Source organism: Pinus tabuliformis, chromosome J, assembly GCF_031772625.1.
Source record: "Pinus tabuliformis cultivar Carrire ecotype Pingquan chromosome J, CPIR1, whole genome shotgun sequence".
In the NCBI taxonomy this organism is placed as follows: domain Eukaryota; kingdom Viridiplantae; phylum Streptophyta; class Pinopsida; order Pinales; family Pinaceae; genus Pinus; species Pinus tabuliformis.
Window position 1 is genome coordinate 772,044,047 of NC_142295.1, and position 10,464 is coordinate 772,054,510.

The 10,464-nt window shown below is 38.1% G+C and overlaps 1 protein-coding gene across 1 annotated transcript; it reads right to left on the bottom strand.

Moving 5' to 3' along the window:
- Window positions 1-4,484: 4,484 nt before the first annotated feature.
- On the bottom strand, window positions 4,485-4,990 carry LOC149229011 (18.1 kDa class I heat shock protein-like). The gene is made up of 2 exons (XM_089380936.1): window positions 4,774-4,990; window positions 4,485-4,645 (listed from the first exon to the last, which is right to left on the bottom strand). Exons 1-2 carry the CDS (start codon window positions 4,847-4,849, stop codon window positions 4,485-4,487), a joined length of 237 nt encoding a protein of 78 aa, XP_089237062.1. The 5' UTR covers window positions 4,850-4,990.
- Window positions 4,991-10,464: the final 5,474 nt, after the last annotated feature.

Here is a 10,464-nt window from a genome sequence, read left to right on the forward strand (position 1 = left end):
TTTGTCCCATCCTCCTGTACATTTCTATTCTTCTCTTTGTCACTATTATGTGAAACTTCCATTTATCCTTCTGGGCTGACTGAATCTTCCTCATTCACATCTCTACCTATGAATTCTTCTAAAAACCTCATTTCTTCATCAAAATTACTAAAACTTAAATCATTTACCTGAGGTCCCAATTCATGGCTTGACTCAGACTCTCTTAACAGGATTTCTAACAATAAAATCTCTCTGTTAGCTTCTTCAAGTGTTAAATTTATATGCTTGACATCTTCCTTCTCTTCTGCTTGCTTTTGGCTACCCATGTAAGACAAACTCCCTCTGCTTACAACTTTATCAGTATGCTGAAAAGCAATATTTTCCTCCAACTGTGTGTAAGCTTCCTCATGAGACCTAATTGTTTCATCCTTCTTCTTTAAAATAGAATTCAAATTCTGCCTCTCCTTTTCCTCTTCTTTGACAATACCCAAAGATCATCCATCATCCTGTATTACATATGCAAACATACACAAATTGTTAATTTCAAAAGCATAAGGCTCAATAGCCTCAACTGATGTTTTGGATATCATTTCTCCATCTTCAAGTTCACAAGGAACTTGTTCTTCTCCAACAACTTTGTTTTGTTGTAGTTCAACTCCTTTGAGCTTCTCTAATCTCAATTGAACATCCGTTATCTATTCAAGCTTCCTAAGCTCCTCTATTAACTGAGTATTCACTTGCTGCTCTCTCTTATTTTGTAGCCTATGCCATTTAACCTTCTTTCTCATTATATAACCATACCTTTGTATATAACCATACCTTTGGTCTTTCTCTTTCCTCTGTAATAGTTCCATCAGTACTTCAAGATGGACTTTTATCTCATCCTTCTCTCTCTCATATTCTTCATCAGTCAACTGCTTTCATATTCCATTTGCCTTGGCATCTTCTTTCTTCACTTTTCTTCTATTGTGGTCTTCCTCAGAACCTCTGCTATGACTATTGATAGCCATCTTCTTCTGCTCTCTCTATGAGTTCCTCATTCATTCACTATGAGCTACACTAAAACCTTTGCAACAACAAGTCCTCCTTGTTTCAACTTACCTCACCAAATTTTTCTCTATACTTGGTCCTTTGGCAAGTACTTGGTTCTCTATCTCTAGAACCTCCTCTAAACACTTCCCTCTACTCCTTCTAGGCTTCAACTCATCTACACCTCTCAAGAACACAATTTTCCTCTTGTATTTCAGTCAGCATGAAATACTTGGTTCTGACCACTTCTTCTTTTACTTAGAAAGTCTTACCAGCTTCCTTCATCCTTTAGCAATTCTACCCACATCTTTTGTGGAATTGCCTTTGTGAGTTGCAACACTACCTCTGCAGTAACAAGTATCCTTCTTGCTACATATGCCTCACTAAGCTTCTCTCCTCTGAGCTCAGTCTGTTAGCATTTCTCTGGTTCTTTCCTCTTGAACCAATTGGGTACTCCTCGCTCTAGATTGCTGCAACCTTCTCATCTTCTTATGTTGTTACCTGTGTGTCCATATAAAAACCACACATTCTCTAATCTTCAAATCAAATCAAAACAAAACATATCATCTCACCTTTCAAGATCTCTGCATGATCTTGTTCCACCATTCTCCTGCACTTTGAATGGATTGTTCTCTTGTCTTCTTGCATCTGCAAGTTCTGTTGCACTTCACCTCTGTGTGCTTGCTATTTATCATATTAAAATCTGATCTCCTCTTGCCTGCACAAACGTCTTAACACATAACTCTGTTCTAAGTTTCTTCAAAGAGCTTTAACTTGCTCTGATACCAATTAATGCAGGGTTATCTCGGCTTACACCCACAATATGCATGTAAGACTGCATAAGCACATTAGTCCCAGGAATTTAACTCACAAAGAAGACAAATCTACAACCATCAATGGTTAAGGCCCTTTTCTTTATCTCTGCGTAGTTATGTATAGACTAACCAAGTCTAACCCTTAACTCACCTTTTCCTTTATATCGGAACTCAATCACCCCTTATAAACCTTAGTTTAAGCCTTACCCGCGCTTTAGGCCTTCATAGTATTGTTGCCGCATATATATAACAAACCCCTCTTTCAACCTTGGTTACATATATTTTAACTCATAAACCTTCTATCGACATTCTTTTCCTTTATAAACCATTTACAAAGGAAAACCCCGCAAAACATACCTTTTTGCCTTTATATGGCCTCTGCACACTTTCCGAGGTTACACCTTTATCACAATCAGGCTTCGGGAGTTCCACGGGCCCTTTACAATTCACCCTTTCACATCCGCCAATGCAATTAACATATCATTTTATTTTAAGCTTCGACCTTTTAAAACCCTGGCAACACATTTAATCGGAGTACAAGGAAATATACGGGAAGCTCGACATAATACATAAGGGCCAGACCTCAACATTTATGCATCTGCAATTTTATTTACTGTCGAGTTTGTTCTTCCACCCACCATTATCGCAATCGGACTTCACAACATACAATGGTCCGGGTTCTTACCTTTGAATTTCTCTGATGTGACAACACTCAGCGTCGCGATATATCACTATCACAACATTCCCAAGTCCACTCCTTGCGATGCTCCCGTGCGATTTAATCCCGTCCGTCGATCTTGTAGATCGCTACTGTGCATCAATGTTTTACTTCTCTATTTTTCCTTTTTACTTGGATTTAAGCCTTTCCTTCAGTGTTTCACTGTCGTTTTCGAGTTTCTTCCATGGTTCTGAGTTTTCCGCTGTTCTGTTGCACGATCCCTCCTGAGCTTAACGCTGTGTGATTCTTTCATCACTGTCCCTCCAAAGCATTATCTTGATCTTTCAAATGGATGTCCATCCTCATTCCGTTGAATCATTCCTCATCTCCTATTTGGCCAAACTCTGCCTGCACCCATCTATTATACAGAATTCCATGATTCATTCATAATTCAACGTTCGATATTCAAAACACACATTTGTATAATCTTGGAATTAAATCTCTGTCTATGTAAACATAACAACTGATTACATAATGGGTCTCTTTGTCTCTAAGGCCTATTCTTCTAATATTAGTGGCCTCTTTTTCACACTCTGCACACAGGCTTACAATCACACTCGCCCGCTAACTTATCCAACTTCTCTCTTTTTTTCTTTTCAATACATTAGAAGCAGTTTCTTTACAGTGGAGGAACTGTTCTTCTTTTACTTTTCAATTGCTCAACAGTTTCTTCAAACCAGTTCCTAACTAATCCTAACTTGATCTCCTTGCCTAATTTAGAACTAATAATGGTGGAGCCAGCCTTAATTTTAAATGAACCACTAAATAGATTCCCTATCTACACTTGCTAAGAAATAAAGATTGTTTTACATGAAATTTTACAATGGCCCCTTCTTGGCTAAAGATACTTTGAGCTTGATCTTTGAGAGCCAATGCTCCTGCATAAGTCATTTTTCCTAAATAACTGTCATATCAAATGAGTTATTATTTTATAGGATGTGGTATTTTTGAGTAATGATATTAGTTCATAGTATTTTACTGAATCTTATTTACAAATTAAAAATTCCCATGATAAAATCAAATTAAATATTTTGATACTTATTATAAATGGATAATATTTATCATTATTATACCTTATAAACCATTTGATATAAATAATAAATTTATATTTTCAATTTTGATTTAAATTTGCTTATAAAAACATTTTTAAAATGTTAAAGCTCCCTTCACCCAGATTTATTGGTGACCTTGTAGTGAGGGTAAGCTTGTACAATAAGATTCAGTGCAATAAAGAATAACTGTCTTTACATATACTTGCGCTCGAGCGGTAAATATCACACAATTTTTTCAATCCGCTCAATACAATGCTATGTTTTAAGAGCTGTTTTGCTGCAGCCCTTCTGTGTCCAGAGCAGAGATAGAAATCGGGTGTAGATACATGTACTGCTAATACCATCCGCATATGCTGAACTCAACATTCGTCTTCTTTGGCGACTAGTTGTATATATATGTAAATCATTGTTTCTAATATATGGTTGGAACCATTATATGTAAAAGAGGTACAACCCAACAGATGAAACCACCAGAGTCGATGCTATGAAGACCCTCTGATTATAAGACAACACAACATCTAATAAAAAACCGTGATAATGGTGGTTCCCCGTGAACAAAGTATTGGCCAAGCTTAGGCGCTTCTGCTATTCTGCCTTCCACCAATTCTTTCAATTCGTAAGCAGCTGCGCCGCCTTTTCCATTATCATCATCCTGTTGAATCGCCTCTAGATGTATTTCTCTTTGATAGTCTTGTGCAAGCCCTGGTTGTTCCTGAATCGAATCTTCTTGCCCTGCGGGACACGACCTGTCGTCCTTTGACTGTGCAGATTGAACCGGCTCTTCACCGGCAAGAATAGCATCCTGATTCTGTTGCTCGGAGATGTGATGCAAAGGCAAGGAGATACGGAGCGTTTGATCCCTAAACTTGGCCCTGATGCGCCCATCATTATTCAAATTTTGGGAATGACAATAGCCTTTCTGAATCTTTGCATTTTCTCCAATCTTCCTCCCACCTTCGCCATTTCCTCCATTTCCTTGACACCATGTTCTCCGCTGATGGAGAGATTTCCCCGGTTATCCACATGCACTTTCAGATTTTCTTTCTTGAAACCTGAACAGACAAATCATTGATCCAATTATCTCAAAAAGTGCTCAATAAACACAAAGAGGCAACGCAATTTGGATTTCATAAAAACGAAAAGGAAAGAATAACTACGCATATTCCTGGAAATCACTTACCTGGGAGATCAACGATGACGATTAGAGCTTCAGGAGTCTCTTCCGTGCGTACTGCGGGCTCGAACTCAGACTCCATCGCCTACCTTAATGTCCTCTCTTTAACAAACTGGGGAATGGAAGACGAACATATGCAAATGCCGCAAATATCAGGATAAGGTTTGCGCCTTCTTTTAATCGCCACACAACCGATGTGCCGGTCAACTACAACACCAAAGAAGATAGATGGTATTATTATGTGTCCGTGTCTATTTATACGTGCGATACCTAAAACCGCGAGATTTAGATTGCTTGGGGTTGGTGTCTCAGTGTCCGCGAGAGAAGTCGAAGATCTCTTGCGGCTGACTCCAATTTAATTTTGCGAAACATTTTGAGATTGCTTCGTGCGATTTGAATACCCATATGCTCAAGACTATAATCACTTTATCAATTCTGGCCCGATGCCACGCTTCTCACATTTACAGAATTGCAAAGGAGGTTGTATTGTAAGATTAGTATCAATTGCAGCTAGAAGGAACGTTAATCGGAGGGAGTGAAAAGGCACGCTAATAAGAGGAGTAGGGATTGTGGAAAGTAGTTAATAAGAGTAGGGAATGTGGAAAGTAGTGATTAATTGAAATTTAGATAATTGTTTTATTGAAAAAATAATTGATTTTTAAGAAAAAAATTGAGGAAATAGAGCTTCTTAAATTGTCTAGACTATATTTATAATGGAAAGCAACAATGAATAAGGACAAATATTCACCCTCAAATTTTTCTGTTAAATATCTGTCTCAAACAACCCAAACTCAAAAATTACAAGTATTAGTACAGAAGTTTGCTTCATGAATATAAAATATATTGGTTCACAATTTCTTGTCTTGTATTGTCATCTTAATTTTCTATGGCAGCGTCATGATAATGACGGCTAACATCTTGGGAGTGATGCATGCATGAGAGTTTTCTTGTTGTCTATTATTTAGAAATTCATGTGGCTTCAACTCTTTTTCCATAGGTTTTTTAACAAAAGGAGTAGCACATTGCATTTTTATTCACTTATGGAGTTCGTATTTGTTGAAGATAATGGCGAATCTGTAAATCTCGAGAAATTCGGTTCATTAGAGCCTTAGATTAGGAATGAGTTCCTACTTCTTAGGCAGTTGTTCTAAGTTCCCTAGATGTGTGAATACTATATATAATTTTGATTGTAAGATGATTTCATGTAGAACTTTCTACTAGAGACAGTATCGAGGTGGAGCTCATCACCTGTGAGTTGTTCAATTAATCAATAAAGTTGATTCTTCAATTTGTTTAACATGGTATCAGAGCTGCAGGTTTTACAGGGCCTGTGAATCCCTAAGTGGGGTGCTGGAGTGAAGAAAACTAGCCGGTGTAGGGCGGAGAAGCAACACATATTTTTTAAAATTTAATTCAACATAATCATCGCTCTTTTTGAAGGGAAGAGGGCGATGACCATCGAGGATGTGAAGGGGAAAATCACGATGATCGATTCTTTTGTTATAGCGAATGTGTCCATCGCCCCCAAAAATCACAGATATGAGAGTGAAAAGAGCGATGGTCTGCTTTCATAATTACGCGTCGGTTGCCCGAGTTCTTTAGATCTATTGAGATCTTCATGTGATTGAAAAGATCTATCGCTGATTGGCAAAGTCGAAGGAGAGAGTTAGCCGTGATTGCTGTCGATCGGTGGAGGTCGAGGAACTCATATCAGTGTGGATGCCGAGCGAAAGAGTGGTTCGGCAATGCTCTGATGTGTGTGTTGTGGGCAAATGTCTTCACCAGCTAGTCCTCACATGCGGGTCGAGTAGATTTTCAACTGCGTGCCTCGAGATTGCATGTTTCGTTCCCTGGCTGAGAACCATTCGTCTGTCAATCGAATTTGTCTGTCGAAGCTTTCCGGCATTCGAACGTAGACATATTGATTAAAAACCCATTGTCATTGCTGAATAGGGATGCATTACGTGCCGTGAAGGCTACTACTCTAGGTGGAAGCCGATTGGTGAACCCAACGTGACAACCAATGGTAGGAGAGACGATCTGTAGCTTGAGCTGGAGGTGCTGAGCTGTGGCAAGAGTTGTGTGGGAGTCTAATCTCCAAATTGCATCTGATCTTGGGGTATAGATTTGTGTGTCTAGTCCTGTAGAGACAATTACGGTGCTCTGTTGTGTGGAGATTCACCTGAATGGAGAGTCGAGAAAGTGAGTGGAGAGCCGAGACCTCTTGGAAATTCATGGGCATAAAGGTAGGCCTTGAATTTGAAGGTCATTCTCTTTAAAAAAAAATTGGGGTTATAATTTTTAATCATGTTCAATGATATTGGGGACGATTCAAAAATGGGATAAAACATATTTTATTTTTTAAATATGTTGGGTGAATTTGATTAAGGCTTAATAAAAAAAACAAAGGGGATCTTTTCCAAGGAATTTTTATTTTTTTTATTTGTTTAAGAAAGCGCCCATTTTTTTCCTTTCTTCGAAATTGCTCTTCAGATCTGTGATAGATTTGGTTTTTTGGAGGTCATTTTTGTGTCAAGATGAAAAATGAGAATGCATAAGCCTATCTGAATGAGAGCAATAAGCTCGACAATTCCAATTACTCCAATTGGAAATTTAAGTTGCAGACCCTATTGGAGGGGAAAAGCGCATGGACAATTGCAAATGGTGATGAGTTGAAGTAGACTCTAGGTACAGGTGGAACAACAGCAACAATCCAAGATTGGGAAAAGAGGGAGAACAAGGTGATGTTGTTGCTCAAATTGTCTGTGCAAGATTGCATTATTCCTCACATTCGAGATTGTAAAGCTGCAGCAGACATCTGGGCAACTCTCAAATACTTGTACAAGATAAAGAACACAAATCACCTATTGTTTCTAAAGAGAAATATTATCTCTATTAAAATGGAGGAGAATGAATCAGTAGTAGTGTTCATCTCTCGTATCGAGGAGCGTAAGATTAAGCTAGGCGACATTGGCAAAACAATATCAGACACTTATTTGGTCACGATTACCATGAATGGTATGACTAACGACTATCAGATGCTCATTACTAGGTTGAATGAGAGAGAAAAAGTCCCCATGTTTGAAGAATTGACAAGGATCCTAATGTAGGAGGAGGAAAGACGGATGACCCTTAAACTCCAGAGCTCAGATCTTTCCCCTAATGGAAAAGAAGAAACCCTTCAGAGGAAAGACAAATGCAGCACCCAAAAGCGAAGGAACCCCACAAAGAAAGCCACCTCCATCTCAAGGTATGTCTCCAAACAGAAGTGACTCAAGACCAAAATATTTGTATTGAGGTAAATTTGGCCATATGGCTAAACATTGTAGGAAGAAGAAGTTTGATGAAGGTCAAAAGAGACACAAGAAGCATGCAGGCCATCTAGCTGATGCAGATCAGAATTCGAATATCAAATTTTTTGTATCTGATTCTGCATTGTCAATTAACAAGGATGAATCAGAAATCTAGTTCATGGACTCAGGAGCCTCCTCCCATTTGACATGTAATAGGCAATGGTTTAAAAAGTTCAAAGAATCCAGCACTGCTACGAAGGTCTACCTTGGAGACAATACAAGGTATGAAATCAAGGGATATGGTGAAGTCCCTGTCGTACTACCTAATGGAAATATTAGGCATATTCATGATGTTATGTATATACCCGGGATTAAAAAGAACCTGATTTCTATATCTAGAATAATACATTAGGATCTTAAGGCAGATTTCTTTAAATCTCATTGTGTTATTAAAGACATGCTGGATCGGATGAAGTCCAATGCAATAGGTGTACGTGTAGGAGGATTGTATAAAGTGGATGTCAGAAGTGCATCACATCAAGCCTTGGCATCATCAGCCATGTCTGCAGAGAATCTCTAACATCAGAGATTTGGGCATATAAACTTCAGTGACCTACTACTTCTTCAGAAAAAAGGTATGATGAATGGTCTTCCTGTTTTGAAGAGTATGCATGTCGACTGTGAAGCATGTGTCCTTGGAAATTACATAGAGATGAATTTCCTACTATTTTTGATAGGATGGAGAGGGATATACTTGAACTTGTACACACTGATCTATGTGGGCCAATGCAGACAAGGTCGTTAGGAGGGGCCTACTATTTTCTTATTTTTATGGTTGAATGTAAAAGGGTCACCAGGGTGCATTTCCTCAGGCAGAAAATTCATACGTTTGAATACTTCAAGAAATTCAGAAGTATTATTGAGAAGCAAACAATAAAGTTCATCAAAATTCTTTGCTCAAACCAAGGTTGATAATTCAAGAAGGGTGATTTCACCAAATACTGCAAAGAACACGGAATAAAATAGCAATTCATAACACCTTACACTCCTCAGCAACTCAGGGTTGTGGAAAGGAAAAACAGAACCCTCATGGAGTGTCATCGCAGTATGTTGAAAGGTAAGAATCTGACCAATGGTTTTTGGGCACAAGTTGTAAACACTGCAGTGTATCTTAAGAATAGGGGTCCTACTAAGTGTCTGGATTATAAAACTCCTTTCGAAGCATTTTTTGGCTTCAAGCCTACAGTAAGTCATCTTAGAGTCTTTGGATGTAATGCTTTTGCTCATGTCCCGAAAGAAGATAGGAAGAATTTAGATTCAAAAGCCATTAAGTGTACTTTTTTTGGATACTACAGTGAGTTTAAGACTTATAAGTTGTTTAATCCTTTGACTCACAAGTTGTTTGCAAGAAGAGATGTGGTATTTCATGAATAGGTAGATGATGGGAACCTTGTTCGTAGTGATGAAGAATGGCATATGCCTTTACTGTCAGAAGATGGTGATGAAACAGGGGCCAATGAACAGCAACAACAACAACAACATCAACAGTAGGAGCAGGAGAAAGAAGAAGTGGTTGATCAAATCAGGTTTGAAACCAGTCCGTAGAGGGGAGATCAGAATAGGCTTGAAGCCACTCCACCACTCAGAAGATCAAGTAGGCAGATACAATTGCTAACCAGATACAGGGATCATGTGCTCATTATTGGTATGTTGAACATTGTTGAACCTTCTAATTTTAATGAAGCTAGTCAAAGTAATGAATGGAGGGAAGCAATGTAGGAGGAATATGAATCTATAATTAAAAATAATACCTGGGGTTTAGTTCAACTTCGTGAAGGCAACAACCAATAGGGTGCAGATGGCTATACAAATTAAATTTTATAGCAGACGGATCTATAGATAAATATAAAGCTATGTTGGTTGCAAAGGGGTATTCCCAAAAATAAGGTATAGATTACGAGGAAATCTTTGCCCCAGTAGCTAAAATTAAACACAATTAGAATGATTATTGCATTAGCTACTAAACACCACTGGAAAATACACTAGGTAGATGTAAAGTCTGCTTTCTTAAATGGAGATCTGAAAGAGGAAGTATATTTAATTCAACCAGAGGGATTTTTCAAGAAATGGGAAAAGCATTTAGTCTACAAATTAAAGAAGACTTTATATGGACTAAAGTAGGCTCCGAGATCCTAGTATGACAAAATAGATTCATTATTTCTTAAGCATGGGTATATCATGAGAAAAAATTATCCTAACTTCTATATTGTGTATGATGATGAGGGGCAGATTGTATTGATTTATTTGAATGTAGATGATCTGATTATGATAGGAAATGTAGACAAACTCATTGAGGAAATCAAGCAGCAACTATCGCATATGTTCGAAATGAAAGACCTTGCAG

What these genes read in the sequence shown, in the direction of transcription:
- LOC149229011 (XM_089380936.1), bottom strand. Translation starts at nt 4,849, where the DNA reads ATGGAGTCTGAGTTCGAGCCCGCAGTACGCACGGAAGAGACTCCTGAA. An exon ending in CGTCATCGTTGATCTCCCAG is followed by an intron (nt 4,646 to 4,773) that starts GTAAGTGATTTC and finishes TTGTCTGTTCAG; the next exon opens with GTTTCAAGAAAGAAAATCTG.